The sequence below is a fragment of the Vicugna pacos genome, chromosome 11, assembly GCF_048564905.1.
Source record: "Vicugna pacos chromosome 11, VicPac4, whole genome shotgun sequence".
Taxonomy (NCBI): Eukaryota; Metazoa; Chordata; class Mammalia; order Artiodactyla; family Camelidae; genus Vicugna; species Vicugna pacos.
In genome coordinates this window covers 72,478,790-72,502,045 of record NC_132997.1, presented here as the reverse complement: position 1 = coordinate 72,502,045, position 23,256 = coordinate 72,478,790, and the positions used below count along the sequence as shown (strand labels likewise).

The window sequence follows — 23,256 nt, the reverse complement described above, 5'->3', positions numbered from 1 at the left end:
TAGATGAGTTCATTAGTGTCCTCTTTTTTTCTTTTTAAGATTCCACATATGAGTGACATCATATGGTATTTTTCTTTCTCTTTCTGGCTTATTTCCCTTAGAATGATGATCACTAGGGCCATCCATCTTGCTGCAAATGGTATCACTTTATCCTTTTTATGGCTGAGTAGTATTCCATTGTATAGCTATACCACTACTTTATCCAGTCATCTGTCAGTGGACATTCAGGTTGCTTCCATGTCTTTGCTATTATATATAGTGTTGCTATGAACATTGGGATACATGTATCCTTTTGAATTAGAGTTCTCTCCAGATATATGCCCAGTAATGGGATTGCTGGATCATATGTTAAGTCTATGTTCAGTCCTTTGAGAAGTCTCCATACTGTTTTCCACAATGGCTGCACCAAACTACATTCTCACTAACATTGTAGGAGAGTTCCCTTTTCTCCACATCCTCTCCAGCATTTACTGTTGGTGGACTTTTGAATGATGGCCATTCTGATGGGAGCTGATACCTCGTTGTTTTGATTTGCATTTCTCTGATAATTGGAGATACTGAGCATTTTTTTCATGTGCCTATTTGCCATTTGTTTGTCTTCATTGTAGAATTGCTTGTTTAACTCTTCTGTCCATTTTTTGCATTGGATTGTTTTTTTTTTATTATTAAGTTGTATGAGCTGTTTATATATTCTGGAAATTAAACTTTGTCAGTCACATCATTTGTGAATATTTTCTCTCATTCTGTAGGTTGTTGTTTGTTTTGCTTTTGGTTTCCTTTGCTGTGCAAAAGTCTATAAGTTTGTTTAAGTCCCATTTGTTTAATTTTCCTCTTATTTCTATTACCTGGGTAGACTGTCCTAGGAGAACATTGCTAAAATTTATGTCAGAGAATGTTTTGCCTGTGTTTTCTTCTAGGAAGTTTATTGTGTCTTCTCTTACATTTAAGCCTTGAAGCCATTCTGAGTTTAGTTTTGTGTATGGTGGTAGAGAATATTCTGACGTCATTGATTTATATGCTATTGTCCAGTTTCCTCAGCACCACTTGCTGAAGAGACTGTCTTTTCTCCATCGTATATTCTTGCCTCCCTTGTTGTAGTTTGTCTGTAGGTCTCTGGGTTTATTTCTGGGCTCTCTATTCTGTTCCATATGTCTGTTTGTATGCTAATACCACACTGTTTTTCTTACTATAGCTCTGTAGGATTGTCTGAAGTCTGGGAGGGTTATGACTCCAGTTTTGTTATTTTTCCTCAAAAATGTTTTGGCAATTCTGGGTCTTTTGTGATTCCATATAAATTTTAGGATTATTTGTTGTATTCCTGTGAAAAATGTCATAGGTAATTTGATTGGCGCATTAAATCTGTCGATTACCTTGTGCAGTATGGCCATTTTAATGATGTTGATTCTTCCAATCCAAGAGCATGGGATATCTTTCATTTTCTTTAAGTCATCTTTAATTTCCTTAATCATTTTTGTGTAGTTCTCCATGTATAAGTCTTTCACCCTATTGGTCAGATTTTGTCCAAGTATTGTATTGTTTTAGATGCGATTTTAAAAGGGATTGCTTCTTTACTTTCTTTTCCTGCTATTTCATTGTTAGTGTGAAGAAATGCAGCTTATTTCTGTATGTTAATCTTGTATCCTGATACCTTGCTAAATTCTTTTATCAGCTCTAGTAGGTTTTGTGTGGCACTTTTAAGGTTTTCTGTATATAGTATCATGTCATCCACATATAGTGACAAATTTACCTCTTCTCTTCCAATTTGGATCCCGTTTACTTCTTTTTCTTTCCTGATTGCTGTGGCTAGGACTTCCAAGACTATGTTGAATAAAAGTGGTGAGAGTGGGCATCCTCGTGTTGTTCCAGATTTTAGTGGGAAGGCTTTCAGCTTTTCACAACTGAGTATTATGCTGGCTGTAGGTTTCTCATAAATAGCTTTTATCATGTTGAGATATGGTCTCTTTGATAAGAGTTTTTATCATAAATGGGTGTTGAATTTTATCAAATGCTTTTCCTGCATCTATTGAGATGATCATGTGATTTTCGTCATTTCTTTTGTTGATGTGGTGTATCACATTGACCGATTTGCATATGTTGAACCATCCTTGTGATACTGGGCTGAATCCAACTTGATCATGGTGTAAGATCTTTTTTTATGTGCTGTTGGATTCTGTTTGCTACTATTTTGTTGAGGATTTTTGCATGTATGTTAAAGCCATGATATTGGCTTATAATTTTCCTTTTTGATAGTGTCTTTCTCTGGTTTTGGTATCAGGGTGATGGTGGCTTCATAGAATGAGTTTGGAAGCATTCCTTCCTTTTCAGTCTTTTGGAAGAGTTTGAGAAGGATCAGTGAGAGTTATTCTTTGTATGTTTAGTAGAATTCCCCAGTGGAGCCATCTGGTCCTGGACTTTTATTCGTAGTGAGGTTTTTTTTTTACTGCTAATTTGATTTCATTTCTAGTGATCGAAGTGTTCAAGTGGTCTATTTCTTCTTGATTCAATCTTGCTGGACTGTATGTTTCCAGAAATGTGTCCATTTCTTCTACGTTGTCCAATATGTTTCCATATAGTTGTAACACTCACGTCTTGTCAGTTGATTTTTGACGAGGGTTCCAAGATGACTCGTGGGAAAACTAGCCTTTTCAACAAGTGGTGCAGGACTCATGCACACAGACATATGACTCCAACTCTGTATCTATGCCAGTTCCTTTTTACTTTACATTCAATTAATGTTTCTCTCTTCCATCCACCAAGTATTTCCCACCGCACATCTCTGCACTGCTATATACAATATTCACCCATCTGAAATTCCCTCTCCTGTTTTTCAGTGCAGATATATTAAGATTTATTTCCAACCACTGGACATACAGGAAGCCCAGCTCTGTTAAGCCATTCTTTTCCATTCTTCCAGGCAGTGTGTGCAATGATCCTGCCCATCTTCATAGTATAGCATGACATTTTGTATTTTCTAAATTGTTTGTAATTGTTTATATTTCACCAGGGGTATCATTCTGTCTCTTCTTGGGTAGACTATTAGTACCCATAGAGCAGGATCAGGTTTTCTACTTCTTTAACAGTTAAATATGATGTCTTCCATAACAATATTTATTGCATATTCATGCACAAAATGGGTACTAAAATGCATGTCAACGTTGTTTGCATGACCACTGAAACATCCCTTGTAAATATGAGAGTAATCAATGAACAGAGAATGCACAGTCAAATAACTGATCTGTCATTAACATTTTACCTGCTCCATCTTGATCAGGAAGCAATCGATAAAGTCCCGAGGATTGTTCATGTCCAGGGATGCTTGGTGCTCCTTTGTTTTCTCCAAAATATAGTCTTTTAAATTAGCATCATTTTTAATTACTTTATTATGACTCCCTGGGAAATAATCAATGAGAACGGGGAAACTATTGCAAACCTAGGAGAGAAAACAATAGTTTATCGAATAAAGAACACTGAATGAAGACTTGTATACCATATGCCAAGCCCTGGTTAGAAACAGTAGTATAAATGGTAATGTCATGTGTGTATTCCTGCTTTTAGGAGAATTTTTTCTTTACAAGTACATAATTTTCTATGCTGATAGATGTATATGAAAGAGAAAATTCTGACTAGGGACCAAAGACGATGAACATTTTATATACTCATATATCATGTTTGTTGTATAAAAGCATCTTTTTAAAATTTTTCTCATTCATTTTCTTATTATCAATTGTTCCCTTGACTCATGTAATATGGGATGGTATGAAATACTATGGTTCACATTTTGTAGATGACAACAGAGCTTAAGAGAGTTTGGACAACCTGATATAAAACACAAAGCTAGTCCCTGCTGTTTCTATTTCTTTTTGTAAACTCAAACATAGAATGAGTATTTCAGAACTGAGAGGTTTCTAAAGACACCATGAAACATGACACAACATTTTATGTATAAAGTAACTGCAGCAGCGTAATCAAGTGACTTTACTAAGATCATACTGTTGTCTTTCATGCAGAGTGCAGAACATGTCACCTCAGCCCTGGGTACAACTGTGATGTCTGTTTATGGTTCATACAACAAAAAAACCTAATCATTTTGTCATCTCTTAACAATTACCTTGTCAATTAGGATGCCAATGAAGCATCAAACATTCCTATCCTAGTCAGTGTCCCTGGCAGCACTCTCCCTCCTTCTTTTCTTCCTTTCCAAATGCAGATATTTCTGCCAACTGTTGTGCTGAAGAAGTTATTAAGTGGTGATTGGATGACAAGAGTTGTGGGTAATGGAAACCTTTCCAGAAGGTCCTGGATGTCCTTTTATTGCTATGGGCATGCTTTGGGAAAGTTTCCAAAGTATTTCATTGAAACTGGGCTTTGGGATTCAGTGGAAGAAACCACTGGACAGGGTGACTAGGATTGAATTACTGTTCTGAATTCTGGGCATGTATTTTCCTGCCTGTTGTAAAAGGCTCAGTCGTCTTTCCCAGATACGCACCCCAGGATGCTAAGCTCTGGGCAGGACTGTGGTGTTCACACATTTACTTCACAGTGTGGTGGATATAGAGATTTGGACTTCATGGAGAAAAGAGCATAAATGATTCCTCTAGAAAAAAAGGATGTGAGCCTCACCTGTATCCATGGAGAGCTCATAATCCTGGTATTTTCATTAAATTTTTTCATTATGTTTAGAAAAGTCTGATCTTTATAATCAAAACGATTGTGGAAAATAATGGAGCAGATCACATTGCAAGGAGCACAGCCCAGGATGAAAGTGGGATCACAGGGTGACGCTAAGGAATAAACAATTTTAAGACACCATTTAAGTATACACGTGAAATGCTTTGTCTTTGAGATAACAGGTAAAGATGATTTTAGAAACTTTAAAGCAATCTTTTACCTACGAATTCCCTTAACAAAGTTTTGAACATGCATAAAATCAACATGTCACTTTTCCCTTAACCTGCATAAATTATTTCAGCCTAACTAGTTAAATAATGGTTTTTGAAAAAAAAACTTCAGTTCACATCTACTATCTTTACTTGTATCCTTTTCACCTGAAATGCCTGTAAATTTGAAGGAAAAAGAAGAAAACATTTCAAAAGGCCATTTTTATATCATTTAATAACAAAGTTATTAGTGCTGAATATTATCTGTTTGCACAGCCTGTAGAAATCAAACACTGATAAAGAAGGAGAATGGTTAGGGACCTCAAAATGTTTTTCTTTGTTTTGTTTTTTTTTAATGTAGATACTGGGGAATGAACCTAGGACCATATTATGCATGCTAAGCATGCATTCTCCCCTGAGTTATTTCCCTCTCCCCAAAACGTTTTTTTTTATAATGAATATTTGAAAGAATCATCTCTAGAGTCACCACAGGGTAAGCTTAACAGAGCAAGATTGTGGGTGAATTCATGTATTTGAAGAAGAGATGTTAAAAAAAAAAAGCAGCAAGTATCCATGCTGTATGAGAAGAGAATCTAATACAAATGAACAATTACTATAAGATAGGGTTTTTTTTGGTCTAAAATATAAACAAAATGTAAAGTGTTGATTTCAAACGTAAATCCCAGGTGACACAAAAAGGGAAAATTGATGGATGGAGTTCTTTCATTTTTTTCATTTCAGTGTTAAGAAATTCCCTTGTTAGGAATTAAATGTTAATAATTTCCAATCAGCATCAAAAATTTATTTGCACAGAGGTGCCGTATGTGGTCTTCAGGGACATTGTTCTGTATATGCATCAATAGAATAGTGTGTTTTAATACATTTAAAATGTATCATTTAAATGAACATGAACTTATTTCCAGTTAAGAAATTACATGAGAGGAAAAATAATCTTTTTTTGGTAGGAGATCTGTGAAATAAAACTGATGCAATCAAATGATCGATAAAAATTCACACAACCAAAAGATCTGTGTAGAGAGATCCAACATTGACATGTATTGATGTACGAATTACTTGAATCAAAAATATACTGACAGAGTGACATCAGGAAGATGTTGAAATAGGAAGTCTTAGCGCTTGTTCTCCCATAGAAACACTGGTTTAGGAATTATAATGGACTAAAATTCTTTAATGAGATTTTCAGAATCCAGTTAAGTAGTTACACACCATATGCAAGTATATAACTAAGAACAATGACATTAAAACTTGTAGAAGTGCAGTTTCACTTTACCTGCATCAGCACTTCCCCCCAAGCTGCCACAACTCCGTGCTGGAAGACAATGCCCCAGGTTGTGATTACTCCACAGGAAGGAGAAAGATGAAGCATGCATCCAGTGAACCAGCTCTTCAGCTGGCTGCTTGAGGAAATGGTTTCAGTCTTACCTCACTTGAGGTGCTGACAGAACTGGCATAGTACAGGGATGTCATGGATCACGGAGAATAAAGCAAAGTGAGGATAGTGGCTTGCTATCCCCAGCATGGCTTGGCGCAACCTAGAGAAGGTGAACCACTTCAGGCTTTCCTTCAGGGGGAAGGGAGAGGAGTGGAGCTTGCATCTGGCGGAATGGTATGTGTGTCATCTGACTCAGGCTGGTAAGGGGGCGTTTATACTCTTTGGATGCCATTGAGACAAGGGAAAGTGGAGTTGCTTGCCTCTGTTGAACTAGAGAAATCCCAGTGCTGCAGACAGCAAAGGAAGCAAGAGATCACTAGCTGCTGCAATGAATTTGGCAAGCTTCCCTAATTGTGAAATTCTACTCAAGCCCAGAAAAGTTGCATCCACTAAAAGAAATAGGTCGAGACCCCCAGAGTCTCTGGCTATGATGACTGGTGACGGTTTCACCTTACGTAAAATTAGCCCCTAAGGACTGGGAGAAGTGACAACTTTTTCAAGTCCCTGGATCCCAACAGAAAGTCACGAAACACAAAAGGAAGCAGGAAACACGGCTCACACAAAGGTACAAAATAAATCTCCAGAAACGGGATTCAGAGGAAATGGAGAATATCACACGTGAACAGAGAATTTTTTTGAAAACACGATAAAGGTGCTTCATAAGTTTAAGAAAACGATGCGTCAATAAAATGAAAATGTAACAAAGAGAACACATAAAAAAGAACAAAACAGCTGAAATTTGTTCAGCTGAAAAAGACAACAACTCACCTAAGGACTTACTCCAACACAGGCCATCTAATATTGTTCAATCAGAAGATCAAACGGAAAAAATGAAAAGGAGTGGAGGAAGCGTAAGGGACTTATGGGATCAATATGAACACTATGGGGAGGAGAGAGAGAAAGGGCAAGAAGCTTATTTGAGGACATAATAGCAAAAAACATTCCATATCTGGGGAAAAACTACTCAGATTCTAGAAGGACTACACACTCTAACTAGGATGAACAAAAGAAATCCACAGTGAGATACATTATAACCAAATTGTCAAAAGTCAGAGATAGAGAATTTTGATAGCAGCAAAAGTGACTTGTCACAAACAACAGAGGCATCATAAAACCAACAACAGATTTCTAGGCAGAGACATTGCAGTCTAGGAAGGAGTAGGATGATATATTCAAAGAGCAGGCAAAAAAGAGTTGCCAACCACAAATACTATATCTGGCAAATAGTTCTTTTGCGAAAAACGAGGAGAAATAAAGACTTCCCACAAAAGCTGTGGGCGTTCATCCCCACTAGGTACGTCTGAGAAGAAATGCTAAAAGGTGTCCTTAAAGTTAAAACAGTAGGATACTGGACAGCAACACAAAACCATTATGAAAATATAAAGCCTGCTGATAGAGGTAGATATATGGACAAGACCAGAATACTGTAGTAATGCAGAAGTGGTGCATAAACCACTATTGAGAAAAAGAAAAAAATTGACAAATCTTTACCTAGACTATCTAAGAACAAAGGGAAAACTCAAAATCGGAAATGAAGAGGAGCCATTACAACTGATACCACAAAATACAAAAGAGTTGAAGAGACTGCTATGAACCATTATACACCAACAAATTGTACAATGTAGAAATGGATACATTTCAAAAAAGAAACATACAACCTGTTAGCACTGAATCAGGAAGAAATAGAAAAGCTGACAAACCAATAATGATAAGGTTGTCAAATCAGTAACCAAAAACCACCACCAACAACAAAAGCCCAGAACCAAATGACTTTAGTGATGAATTGTACGAACATTTAAGGATTGGCAAACATTTGCAATCCTTCTCAAACTCAAAGAAATGCAAATTTATAAATGTCTGTGATATACCACTTTATCAAAATGAAAAGTAAAAATCATATAATCATCTGAATAGAGGTAGAAAAAGCATGACAAAATTTGAAATTCTTTCATGATGAAATCAGTTCTAGACTCCTTCACTCAACATAGTAAATGCCATATATGACCAGCCCACAGGCAATATTGTACTCAGCGGTGAAAGATTGGAAGCTTTTCCTCTAAGATCAGGAACTATGAGAGTACCCATTCTTTTCTTGTTTTGAAATTTTTTTTTTCATTTTTTTTTCTTGGGGTGGGGAGGTAATTAGGTTTATTTATTTATTTTGTATACAGGTACTCTGGATGGAACCCAGGACCTCATGCATGCTAGGTACATAGTCTACCACTGAACTATACCCTCCCTCCCCGAAAGCTCCCATTCTTACAACCCCTATTCAACATAGTACTCCAAAAGTTTTAGCCAAAGCAATCATTCATGAAAAATAAAATGTATTCAAAGGAAGAACTAAAAATGTCTATTTGTAGATGCTACGTATGATCTTATATTTAGAAAACCTTTAAGACAGCACCCAAAACTGTTAGAACTTATCAATGAATTCAGTAAAGTTACAGGATACAAAATGAACATACAAAAATTATCTGTATTTCTATACATTAACAATGAGGTCTCTGTAAAAGAAATAAGGAAAATAATCCCATTTTTAAAAGCAATAGAAATGATAAAAACCTTAGGACCAAATTTAAGCAAGGAAGCAAAAGCTCTGTACACTGATGTCTCATAAGACAGTGATGAAAATAATTAAAGAAGGCACAAACGGATGGAAAGGTATACAGTGTTTATGCATCAGAAGTATTAATATTGTTAATATGTCCCTACTACCAAAAGCAATCTGTAGATTCAGTGGCATTCTGATGGCATTTCTTACAGAAATACAAAAAATAATCCTAAAATCCATATGGAATTATAAAGAGACCCCAAGTATCCCAGAAGCCCTGAGAATGAAGGAAAAAGTTAAACACATGAAACTTGCTGATTTCAAATTCTGTCATAGAACTAAGATATCAAAACGCTATTGATTGAACTGGCTTAAAAGCAGACACATAGACCAATGGAACAGAATTGAGGGCTCAGAAATAAACCCACACATTTATTATCAACTGATATTTGACGAGAGAGCCAAGAATACTCAGTGGGGAAGGACAGTCTCTTCAGTAAATGATATTGGCTCTCACCACTTCTATTCAACATAGTATCCGAAGTCCTAGCCATAGCAGTAAGAGAATAAAGAAATAAAAAGGAACCATATTGGAAGGGAAGAGGTAAAATTGTCACTGTGCAGATTACATGATACTATGTGTAGAAAAACATATAAAGACTCCACACAAAGACTACTAGAACTGATAAGGGAATTCAGCAAGGTAGCAAGATACGTGATCAACATACAGAAATCTCTTGCATTTCTTTACACTAACAATGAAATATTAGAAAAGGAAAGTAGAAAAATCCCTTATAACATTTTTTCAAAAAAAATAATAAAATACTTAGGAATAAACCTGACCAAGGAAGTGAAAGACTCATACACTGAAAAGTCTAAAACACCAATAAAGAAAATTGAAGGTCATTTAAAGAAATGGAAAGATATCCCATGCTCTTGGATTGGAAGAATTAATATTGTTAAAATGGCCATATTACACAAAGCAATCTACAGATTTAATGGAATCCCTATCCAATTATCCATGACATTTTTTAGAGCTAAAACAGATAATCCTAAAATTTATATGGAATCACAAGAAATCCAGAATTGCCAAAATATTACTGAGGAAAAATGAAGCTGGAGGTGTAACCCTCCCTGAACTCAGACAATACTACCGAGCTACAGTAATGAACACAATGTGGTACTGGCACAAAAACAGACATAGACAGCAATGGAACAGAATACAGAGTCTAGGAATAAACCCATACACCTACCGTCCATCTTCAACAAAGGAGGCAAGATAAATTTCATATCACTTCTATTTGGAATGTAAAAAGTCACACAGATGAACTTACTTACAAAACAGAAACAGTCTCACAGACACGGAAAACAAACCTACGGTTACCAGTGTTGAAGGGGAGCAGGGATAAATGGGATTTGGGGATTATCAAGGAACTACATTCAGTACCTTGTAATAACCTCCTATGAAAAAGAATGTATCTACACACACACATATATAACTAAATATCTGTGAGGTACAACAGAAACTAACACAACATTGTAATACAACTATACTTCAAGAAATAAAAATAAATGAACAGTGATAGGAAAGCTGCATATTCACATGCAAAGGAATGAAACAGGCCCCCTAGTTTATAGTACTCACAAAAGATAACTCTAAATGGATTAAAGACTTAATGTAAGACCTGAAGCCATAAAACTCCTAGAATAAAACTTAGAGGAAAGGCCCTTTGGTATCGGTCTTGGCAATGATTTTTTTTTATATGATACCCAAAGCACAAGCAATGAAAGCAAAAATGAACAAATGCAACTACATCAAAGTAAAAAGCTTTTCTGCATAGTAAAATGAACAATCAACAAAATGAAATGCAACCCACAAAATGTGAGAAAATATTTGCAATCATATATCTGATAAAGGGTTCATCTCCGAAATATGTAAAGAACTCACACAGCTTAATAGAAAGAAAAACAACCTGATTGAAAGTGGGCAGAGGAACTGAGTAGACATGTTTCCAAGATGACATACAAATGGCCAAGAGTTGCATGAAAAGATTTTCAGCGTTTCTAATCCTCAGGAAAATGCAGAAGAAACATAGCTGTTAGAATGGCTACCATCAAAAAGTCAAACGTTAAGTGTTGGCTAGGATGTAGAGAAAGGGAACTCTTATGCATTGTTGGTGTGAATATAAACTGTCATTATGTAAAATACTGTCAAGGTTCCTTCACGTATTAAAAATAGAACTACCATGTGATCTAGTAATCCTGCTTCTAGGTATATATCTGAATGAAATGCAAACAGGATATTGTAGAGGTTTCTATACTCCATATTTATTGCAGGATTATTTATAATATCCAAGATTTGAAAACAAACTAAATCTCTAACAGTTGAATGGATAAAGATGTCACTCACACACACACACGCACACACACACACACACACACACAGAGTTGACCGTTGAACAACATGGGGGTGGGGCACTGACTCCCTATGCACGTGAAAATCTCTGTATAACTTTATTGTCGGCCCTCCATCTCAGTAGTTACACGTTCCAGGATTCAACCAAGCACGAACCATGTAGTACTGTAGCAAGTTGTTAGTGAGAAATAGCCACATATAAGTGGACCCCCACAGTTCAAACCCATGTTATAGAAGGGTCAACTGTATATACATACACACACACAATGGCACATTATTCAGCCAGGAGAGAGAAGGAAATCTTTGCATTTGCCACAACATGAGTGAATCTTGAGGGCACAATGCTAAGTGAAATAAGACAAAGACAAATACTATATGATATCACTAATACGTGGAATCTGAAAAAACAAACAAGTCATAGAAGCAGAGAGTAGAAGGGTAGTTCCCAGGGTTTAGGGAGAGTGTGAAATGAGGAGAAGTTGGTCAAAGAATACAAACTTCCAAGTAGAAAATTCTGGGGATCTAATGCACAGCATTGTGATTATAGCTAACATAAGTGTATTATAAACATAAAAATTGGTAAGAAATTAGACTTTAAATGTTCTCTGAAGAAATGGTAGTTATGGGACCTGAGGGAGGTGTTGGACAGTGCTGTGGTGGTCATCATATTGCAATATATGAGTATATCAAATCAACATAGTGTATACTTTATACTTCTACAGTATCAATTGAATCTTAGTAAAGCTGGGGAAAAATATTGAATGTAGGCCACACCTTTGAAGAAAGTTGAGTTCTATTTTTCACCTAGATGTGTAGGTGTAGTTACAGCTCCAGTGTAGGGAAGGTGTATGGTACACATGATCCATAGGTGACCCTTCTGTGATTCTGTGGGAGCTATTTTGCAAGTTTCTAAATTTTCAGTGATAGATAGTGATGGAAAATAATTCTTCTCTATAGACATGCACACTCCGTTCTGTCCAGGAGAGGTTCAGTTGACTTCCCTAGCTAGTTTTGTCTTCATTTGCACATTCACATCAGCATACTTTTACTGTAAATAAACTTGTACCTTTTGACCCTTGTCCTTTTGATTGGTTGTAGCACCTTGTTACAATTGGTGGAAACTGTTTTCCTCATTGATGTGTTAAATAATATCTTTAACTTGTGTTTGTTTTTAAAAATAAAGACTGATCAACAGGTATATGAAAAGATGATTAACATCACTCAGCATTAACTTTTCTGCTGATCTCAGCCTGTCAGTAACCAAAATTGTGGTTGGACCGGCCCTTGCATTCTTATTTTGAGTAAGCATGATGCCCTTCAGTGGTAATGATTAGGGAATTTTGAAAAAATAGGGGTGTATTACTTACAGAACCTGGAAATTACAGAGCATATTTTGGGCCATAGCTTGGTTATAGGCAGGGAGAGGGAGAGCCTAGGATTCTACTCTAATGGACTTGAGTGTAGGGACCTAGAGTATCTGGAGCTTGTTTCTTATTTTCAATCGAAGTATAGTTGATTTATAATATCATATCTGTTTTAGGTGTACAATATGTTGATTAAATACTCTTTATTGGTGAGATTGCTATATAACAGTTGGAATTTAAAGCATGAGAAGAGAAAAATTTGTTAAATCTAGTTACCTTAAAGGTCAGTAATTAAAATCAACCAAGATCTCTAAAACAAAGGAGAGCCCATTGGAGGAGGTAGCCTGCCTCTTTATCTAGTGGTGTGGCTGGCAATGTGTTTGTTTTAGATAGCCAGGTTTGAAGGATTGCCTCTTTGAGATGGATGCCTTGGTAATCAGAGCGTTAAGTCAGGCACTTGCGTTACTAAGCAGGGAAAAAATGTCGGGATATCCACTTCACATTAAACAATGCAAATCAGAGCAATGAGATATCATTTCATATGTATTCAGGTGACCTTTATCAAATAAAAAGGAAAAAAGGAAATAAGTATTGGTGAGGATGTGAAGAAATTTAATCCTTTGACATGGTTGGTAGAGCACTGGTACCAACAGGTAATATGGAAAAAATATGGAGGCTGCTCCAAAAATTAAACACAGAACTACCATATTACCCTGAAATCCTTCTTCTGACTTTTTATTCCGAAGATCTGACTCAGGATCTCAAAGAGATATTTGCCCTCCCACGTTCACAGTAGAGAAGAGGTGGAAACAACCTAAATATCCCTCAAGGATTAATGAATGAAGATGTGTAAATACATACACTGGAACATTATTCAGCCATAAAAATGAAAGAAATCTTGTCACTATGGATGACCCATGAGCACATTACGCTAAGTGAAAGAAGTTGATCACAAACGGACAAATGTTGCCTGATTCCACTTTTATGAAGCAGCTAAAATAGTCAAACGTATAGGAACAGAAAGTAGAATGCCAGTTACCAGGGCGCTGGGGGAGAGGAAAAGGAGAATCACAGTACAGTGGGTAGAGATGGCCAGGTTATGCAAGATGAAAGTTCTAGAGACCTGCTGTACAACAGTTTCATTATACTTAGTGATATTGTAATGCACACTTAATAATGTGTTAAGAAGAGAGATGTCATGTTATGTTTTTCTTTTAATATAAATTTTTTGTTTGTTTGTTTTGCAAAGGAAAGGTAGGGCATAGAATAAAAGGAACATGTGTCCTGAGAGGCTTTTATGACAGGCTCCTTTGTATTCCAGGCCTGTAAGCTTTACAAGAACTTTTATTTATCTTGATAGGTAGAGGATGCTTTGGAAAACCTTGGGGATTTCTTTGTCTAGATTTGATTTTCAGTCTTTCATTTAATCCCAAAGAAAGAATTTTAGAACAGAGCAATTTGTAATACAATCTGAAAATCAGTCATTGTGACAAAGACTTTACAGGTCATTAACCTGGGAGTAGGAGGTAAATAATTACCATAAATTTGTTACCAAAATCAAATAGAGATGGGTCAGAGTTTAGCAAACTGACAAGAGAGTCAAATTCCATTTACGAAGACAGGGTAAGGATGTATTGATTAGATTGAAATCGAGTTAAATAAAACATTTTGTAACTTGGTGTTTGTGTACTTTGCAGAATTATACTGTAGCATATATTTTGTCAAAATAGAAATACAGTGAGTATTGCATAACAAGAAATAAGAAATGCTGGTATCTTTAAAATAGTGCTGCCTTTACAGAGAAATCGTAATTGATGAGAAGTGCACTCAGATGGGTCTCAGTTGGAATCATAGATGGCATCATTAGTACTGGCCAGAACTGCAGGCCTGGGCCCTGGAAGTAACTCTCAGACATGTCTGTGTGGCTGACTATATAAATAAAGTTCAGTTAAGTGAAGTTACATATGACTTGTTTCATGCTCTGCAAAGGTATGAGGAGGTCATTCCCACCCTGTCCATTTAACAGCTATTCCCTGGTGAAATGCTCTGTAATAGATAGCCACATTTATGACATAGGAAAGACATGGACTCTTAACTCTTTCAGAAAATGACTCAAAACTATTCTTTGTGATTTGTGATTTTAAAGCAGTTCAGGAGAGAATATGAAAAAATGACCTTTTATAACCACAGAGTATGCACTGTCATGGGTGTACACACATGACAAGCGGAGATACACACAAAAGCTCCTGTGGCTGTCGAATTCACATCCTCCCTGCCCCGTGTGAGGGCTGACAACCCCTACTGGTATGAAGATGTGGCCACCCCTGAAATTTTCCGAGGATGTCATTTGAGAGAAAGCAGTCTGGTAAGACAGAGCATTCTATCAGAATTAGAGTATAGACTCACCCACCATTGGTTTTTCTCAACTCCTCCACAAGGCAGCGGGCTTCCTCCTGCACACGGTCCTCAATGCTCCTCTTCCCCATCCCGAAATTCCGCAGGGTCATGAGGGAGAAGCGACGGATCTCCTTCCATGTCTTTCCATTGCTGAACACGATTCCTACCAGGAGGGGAAACAAGAGACTAGGAGGATGGTCCTAGGGAAGGAGGAGTGAGCTGACACTTGCCAGCCTCATGGATAGAACAAACTCTGCCTGACAGGCTCTTCAAATTCCTCTTTTCCAACCTCCCCGCCCCCATTCCCAATGCTGAACATGAAACATGAACACCTACCGTATCCTTTATTAATTCTTTCAGCCAATGGGAAACTGCCTCTTCCAGAAAAATCTTCTCCACGATCAATTAAGGCTTCTTTCACTGCTTGGTATCCATGCAGCACAACGGTGGGCTTCATGCCAAAATACACAGTGAACACAGGTCCGTAGACTTTTGAGAGCTATTAATAGAGATGTGTATAATAGCAAAATAAGTCATTATTGGATAGTATATTGGGCCTGATGCAGAACGTATTATCATCCTACTTGTTATGTTTTTATTTTGTCCCATATGGCCTGAAATATTTGTGAAATTAATGAATAAATATGATGGTGATTACTGTAGACCCCATTTATGGGTGTCCTGCAACGTGCTAGGCAATGGCCAATTAATGCACAGATTATAATTAATCCTCATATTAGCACCTTTCGCAGGTTTATTTGTCCCACTTACAAATAAGGACCGGAGTCAGGAAATTGCAGTTGATTTCTAGTGTCCCATGGCTACTACATAAAAGATGCAAATTGAACCACTTCTTCGCCAACCTCTGATCATTAAGCACTATATCAATCCTCAAGGCCCACCTTTGGGCCAACACCAGGTGGACTGCTTCAGAATCACCTGTAGAGAGAGCTCTTCCCGTGAGAATTTTGATTCCTTCACCCTGTGATGAACACTACAGTTCTGTAGTTTAACAAGTAGATTCAGATCATTCTAATACCCAACCCACTTTGAGATCCACTGGTATTACTAACAGAGAAAGACAGCAAGCATCATAGAGGCAGTGTGGGACATGCAGCGTCTCACAGAACAATATCTTCCATACTTCAGCCTTCATGGGATACAGACAGCAGCTTCGTGCAGAATCCACATGAACACTGTTACCACCAGTTGGGCCCCGACTGCTTACTTCTTTGTTTCATTCACTCATGCCTGTCTTCAACTCAGAGCTATTTCCTTAACATAAGGCATAATTTGCTGCTTCAGGAAAGTTTTGTTTTCATGGCCATCTGAACAAAACACACAGCTTCTATAGTGAAAGACTTCTGCAAGGAAGTTTCTAATCAGAAAACATTACACTTACCATTGACCTTCAGCCCCAAATTACTGTGAAACAAAGGAGGTGTTATTCCCAGCTTTTGTCACTTTATTATTGTGATTCTACCACACAAAGACCTAAATGTTTCTCTGCTCACAGAACATATCATTTCACTCTTGTATTTATGACAGTGACAGATCTGAAGAGGTAAGAGAAATATCAAAATTTACAGGGAATGATTTACTTCATAATGACCTGTTTTAATAGTGTGCCGACCGGAACGTGTTTTACTTTAACAATTGGGCTAAGTTACTTACCCTTTGCAATACACTGGAGGAGCATTAAGCTTACTTACTTTGCTTAAGGATTTGCTGATGTTCTTAACATCTAACTGTAGGATATTTCCAAGAATTGGGAGAGGAGTCGGGCCAGGCGGGAGCTTCCCGTTCCGAGAGCTCTGGATCCAGAGTGAAAGGAGAAGCAAACAGGAGAGGCAGAGCACCAGGACCACAACTGGATCCATGGTTGCCTCCTCTTCTTACTTAGACAGCTGTGAGCGTGGAATCTAAAGCTTTTATAAGAGTCCCTGCTAGTTCAACCTGTGCCTCCCTGGAGTACAAAATGACCAATCAGTTACATCTGTTTTGTGTGCTATTCTGCGTGGACTTTGGCCATTGATGAAAATCAAAATAAAGTGTCCTTTAGTCTTATTTTTTGTCTGTCCAGTGATGACTCTGGAGATTCTTGTTTAGTTGTACTGGGTTGAGTTTCATGTTTGACAATTCTTTTTAAAAAAGTGATTGCACTATGCAGCCAGGACTTAGAACCACTTAAATAAATAATTTGATGTTAAAAACAGCTCAAAAGTCTATTCAAATCAATGACCATTTTGAATTTATGACTTTGAGGACAATGAGTGTATTCTATGCCATTTATATTTTAAAAGGTTGTCCTGTCATGCTATATCTAAAACTGGGATATGTTGTGCTTAAAAATGAAAGATTTTAGATTATTTTAATGTACTCTGCTAACATTACACCTGCCTCTACATAAAATAGCCAATAGTGACATGTTCAAGAGCCTTTAAATATGAAGGTGGAGTAATTATGGTTCGGGCATCCAAGATAGAAACGGGTAGCCATTGTTGGATGTGGGTCTGTTTCTGCATCACTGAGAACTTGAATTTTCTGAACTGTATCAAACTCAAGGATACTACTAGTCATTTTTAAAACAATATATGCTAGCAGCTCCTAGCTGCAACCTCATAGTTTGAAAGATTGGAACCCTTTCACTTCACAAGTAAGGAATCATTTCAAACCCCAATCAGTTTTTTTTTTTTAACACAAGTAGCCTTACTTCTTGTTAATGCCAGTACCAATTCTTGACAAACAATGTATGTATGTAACTTGTGGATTTTTGCCCTTATGAGCTTCCCCCACTTTGCGGTCTGGCAGAACACAGTTCAAGTGCTTCTTAATCTGTGTCTCCTGGGCTGTAGCCCTAATAAACCTCAATCAAATACCTCTTTATTTAAACTAGGGCTTTGTTCTTGGAATTCTTGGTTAACACTAACATAATTCAAACATCTTGAATGACCAACCACAAATAAAGTAGTTAACTAACTAAAGTTACATGCGTTTTCACTGGCATCTTCTGCCTTCCCCCCCAAAAATAAACACTGGAAGATAGATGTTACTATTGTGTGCTTTTTAAATGGGGAAAAAAGATTCTGGGAGAACAAGAGAGCTTTCCAATGTCATACAGCTCATAAATAATAAAAGTGAGGTTTTCTGATGCTCGTTGTGATATACTCACTTATTACCACAGCTACGTTAAGAAAAACTTCAGCGACACAAAACTGAACTGCTGTTAACAGAAAAAAAAAATCAATAACCAGTCTATAATCAGAAAAAGGAGACAGTTTTATCCAAGTCAAAGTGAGAACTGTAGCCCAGGAGACTGCCTCTCTGTAGCCTTGAGAAACTGTTCCAGAAAGACTTGGTTTTCATCAGTGTTTTATATCTTGTCAGATCAAAGAATATACATCAAACATGGCAGTGGTGCATTCCTTCAAGGTATCAAAAGAGACAGATTAGCATGTATACAAGTCAGTATGGCCTTGTCGGCTGGGAAGGGAACTTTATCTTTGAAGGACTACTAGCATAAGTGCCATGTAACGGAGGCCTTTTATCTCTGTCTTCAAACTGGACATTCTCTACTTCGGAGAATGCATTGTCTTCTTTAGTGATGAAAGCAGATGTATAATGTATGATAAACCCAAGGCTGTAAGACAGGCTGTTCTAGTTAACATAAAGTTCAGGTCAAATCATGTAGGAATGAGAATAACTTACCCATACCTCAATATGTGAAAACGTCTTCTAACCCCTCCACACATGTTACTCTGAATATACATCCTGCTGACTATTTACAAAATAAGGAGCTTCATATTAAATAGATGTCCCCAGACTCGAGGATGAAAGCATCACCAATTCTCAAGAGAAGAAATAATAAATAGGGATTCTCCTTTCTCCTTCACTGAAGAGGTGAAATGTGTTCGGGTAACAGGGAAGAGCCAATCTTAAGAATTTTGTGAGGAAGCTTTCAGAAGCTATGACTTACACCTCCCAGTTGCTTCCAGATACAATTGCTCCTGTTGCCTTTTGGAGTTTGTTAGGAATGCTAGAATAAAGCAGGCACAGTGTTAATAAAAACATTTTAGAAAATGCAGGCTAGATTCAAATGAAGAGACTTCCTTGGGGATTTGTTAGGACTGTAGCCTGAGAGACACGGAATTGTAAATGTGTGAACTGTGTTTTGCCAGACTACAAAATGGGAGAGGCTTATAAAGGCAAGAACTGCAAGGCTACAATTAGAATATGAGTTTTTGTTGTTGTTAAGGATTACCAGTTGGAGCTGGCAAGTAGTAAGTGTTCCTGTTAAGTAAGGATTGGTTTGGGTCCAAAATGGTTGCATAGTTGCCAGGGGAGACCTTGAGACTATAGGGTGCAGCTGGCAGGTGTTGTTTTGAATATGGCTGGTGGTGTCCTTGTGTCTGGTACAGGTCAAAGAAAGTTCAAATTCTTAGTGGTGCAGAGACGTGCCTGAGACCAGATCCTCAATGGCCACCTGACTCCACGTCTATAAGCCTGAACTGTGGTTAATCCATGTTCATTTCAATATGTCATCAACAGCAAGGTAGGGAGATTTTTACACAGAACAATAGGTTTGGATTCAGTGGAGGACGGGAGTCAGGGACTTCATTAAACAGACCCACAGCACAGAACCACCAAGCTGACCTAAACAGGAGATGAAATTTAGTGGTCATGAGTATCTAAATTATCACTGGAATGATATACATCACAAAGTGCTTTACAAAACATGTGTTCTTTTAAAAAATATTTTTTAAGTTTTACAATCTTTAAAAATTTTATTGAGTTATAGTGAGTTTACAATGTTGTGTCAATTTGTGGTGTAGAGCACAATTTTTCAGTCATACATGAATGTATATATATATATATTCTTTCACATTCTTTTTCACTGTGAGTTACCACAAGTTCTTGTATATATTTCCTGGTGTGATACAGTATAAACTTGTTTATCTATTCTATATATACCTGTCAGTATCTAACAATTTCAAGCTCCCAGTCTGTCACTTTCCACCCTCCTTCCCCCTGGCAACCACAAGTTTGTATTCTATGTCTATGAGTCTCTTCCTGTTTTATATTTAAGTTCATTTGTCTTCTTCTTCTCTTTTTTTCTTTTAGATTCCACATATGAGTGATAGCATATGGTATTTTTCTTTGTCTTTGTGGCTTACTTCACTTAGAATGACATTCTCCAGGGACATCCACGTTGCTGCAAATGGCATTATGTTGTCTTTTTTAATGGCTGAATAGTATTCCATTGTATAATACACCACAGCATCTTTATCCAGTCATCTGTTGATGGACATTTAGGCTGTTTCCATGACTTGGCTATTGTGAATAGTCCTCCTATGAACACTGAGGGTGCTGGTGTCTTTTTGAATTTGAGTTCCTTCTGGATATATGCCCAGGAGCGGGATTCCTGGGTCATACGGTAAGTCTATTCCTAGTCTTTTGAGGGATCTCCATACTGTTTTTTACAATGTCTGCACCAACCTGCATTCCCACCAGCAGTGTAGGAGGGTTCCCTTGTCTCCACAGCCTCTCCAGCATTTATCATTTGTGGACTTTTGAATAATGGCCATTCTGATTGGTATGAGGTGATACCTCATGATAGTTTTGATTTGCATTTCTCTCATGATTAGTGATATTGGGCATTTTTTTAATGTGCCTATTGATAATTCATATGTCTTCATTGGAGAATTGCTTGTTTAGGTCTTCTGCCCATTTTTGGATTGGGTTGTTTGTTTTTTCCCTTATTAAGTCATATGAGCTGCTTATATATTCTGGAGATCAAGCCTTTGTCAGTTTCATCTTTTGCAAATATTTTCTCCCATCAAAACATGTGTTCTATGATGAGATCTTCCTATTTCTTCCAGATTCATGCCATTATTTCTAAGCTCTTTTAGTAAAGAAAAAAACTTTTTTGTCAAGATATACATAGAAAATATTTTATTCCTCATTTTTACATGGGTTTCTGTTTTATTCTTCTTTGCACTGAGAATTTTCACACCCATAATATCTCTTTGGAGTCTCTTAATTACCTTTTGCTAAGTAAAACTATTTTCATTTGGAGGGTTGAGGAAACTGGGACTTGGAGATTCAGTACTCATGTCAGGGACACAGTCCCTGCAGGTGGTAGAGCTGAGACTGGGACTCATGTTTCCTGAATCATGGGTGCTTCCCTCCAAGCAAACAGTGAGTTCACCAGGTTCTCCATGTCTGCTGAATGTGTTCTGTGATTCAATATTTTCTGACTCATTCTAGTAAGTGACTTTCCAAATATATCGACTTAGTTAATAATTGTAGCATCAGTTGATTAAAATGGGGGTGAGAAAAGTTTAGTTTTGTAACCTTTAAACCTTTAAACTTAAGTTTAAAGGTGAGTTCAAAACTCAGTGGAACGTTTATTTGGGACAAAGAGAAGCAGTAATTTGTTGCGTAAGTCATGCAGCTCTAAACACTTTTAAAACAACCACACTAACTTATTTTAAGTGAAATAAATTCTGTCCCTTCTTTAGAGCAACTGCCCCTTTTTTAAATTGAAGTTTAGTCAGTTACTACATGTCAGTTTCTAGTGTACGGCATAATATCTCAGTCATACATAAACATACATATATTCATTTTCATATTCTTTTCCATTATAGGTTACTACAAGGTATTGAATATAGTTCCATGTGCTATACAGAAGAAATTTGTTTTTGTATCTATGTTATATGTAGTAGTTAATATTTGCAAATCTTGAACTCCCAATTTATCCCTTTCCACCCCCTTTCCCCTGGTAACCATAGGGTTGTTTACTATGTCTGGCAAGTCTGTTTCTGTTTTGTAGAGAAATTCATCACGGTTTTGTTTTGGTTTGGTTTGGTTTGGTTTTTATTAGATTCTACATGGGTGATATCATATGGTATTTTTCTTTCTCCTTCTGGCTTACTTCACTTAGAATGACAATTTTGTTGAGCTCTAAACTCTGAAAGAACCACACATTAGGTAAAATATATTTAGTCCCTTTCTTTAGAGTAACCCTTGTATTCCTTGAGAAAAGAATGTCCCTGCTCTGCTCTGCTCTCCTTCTGTTGAAGCTCATTTGTTTTTAAAGACTGAAAGAGTCAAAGATAATTTAAAAATAGAAGGAATCTCTGAGATCAGTTAGTCTAATCTTTATTTTTCCTAATGATCAACTAGTTACAGTGAGACAGTGTTTCTTCACTGCATTAGTACAAGGCCTTATTTTAGAATCCCAGGTTTTCTGCTCTCAGTTCAGTGATTTTTCACATCCAACAGCATTCGACTTGCTGTTGAAGTGACCAGGTGTATATCAACATTAAGCCCTCCGTTGTCATAGAGTACAGTTTGTCTAGAGTTGTGGTTTAAGGGTTTTCTTTTTAGTTATTAGAATTTATTTTTAGAGTACTTTAGGTTTGCAGCAAAACTAAGCAGAAAGTACATAGTTCTCTGACACATACACAGACTCTTCTGCCACACACAGAGTCTCTGCCACTGTTTACAGTACTTATTGATAATGTATGTTTATTGCCATTTTGAACTTAGTTTTCCAGTTGATTTGGTGTTTCCTCTTTGTTTCTTTCTTTCGTTTTGCTTTCTGTGGTTTGATCATTTTCTTTCATAGTATCTTGGTTTCTTTTTGGGTTTTGTGACTGTTGTATGCTTTTGATTTGCGGTTCCCTTGTTTTTCAGGTATGCTAAGCCTTTACCATGTCTATTTGCTTTAAACTGATGGTGATGTAAGGTCAAACACATCCTAAAAGGAATGACAAAAAAAAATCATATTTTCTTGTTCCCCTCTAACACCTTTAATAATTTTGGTGTTCTTTTTCACATCTTTATGTTTATTCTATTGCAACTGATTGTAGTTACCACTTTTGCAGTTACGGTTTTCTCCTTTCAATATCATCTTGCTTCTCTCCTATTTAGAGCAGACCTTTCAATCTGTCCTTTAGCATAGGTTTAGTATTCCTAAATTCTTTTAATTTTTGCTGAAACTGTGAAATTCTTCATCTCTCCTCCTATTCTAAAGATAGTCTTGCTAGATAAAGTATCCTAGGTCGCAGCTTTTTGTCATTCAGGAATTTGAATATATCTTGCCACTCCCTTCTGGCCTGCAATGTTTGTGTAGAGAAATCAGCTGATAGCCTCATGGGGGTTTCCTTATAAGTAACTCTTTTTCTCTTGCT

General features: G+C 37.0%; 1 protein-coding gene across 1 annotated transcript in view; it reads right to left on the bottom strand.

The window, feature by feature from the left end:
* Positions 1-17,073, bottom strand: part of LOC140699373 (cytochrome P450 2C18-like) — a 31,532-nt gene extending 14,459 nt beyond the window's left edge. The window contains exons 1-5 of the mRNA XM_072971670.1: positions 16,774-17,073; positions 15,398-15,560; positions 15,075-15,224; positions 4,621-4,781; positions 3,254-3,430 (exon numbers count right to left, since the gene is read on the bottom strand). Coding sequence (XP_072827771.1) covers positions 3,254-3,430; positions 4,621-4,781; positions 15,075-15,224; positions 15,398-15,560; positions 16,774-16,941 — 819 coding nt within the window. The 5' untranslated portion in view covers positions 16,942-17,073. The remainder of the gene's footprint in view (positions 1-3,253; positions 3,431-4,620; positions 4,782-15,074; positions 15,225-15,397; positions 15,561-16,773) is intronic.
* Positions 17,074-23,256: the final 6,183 nt, after the last annotated feature.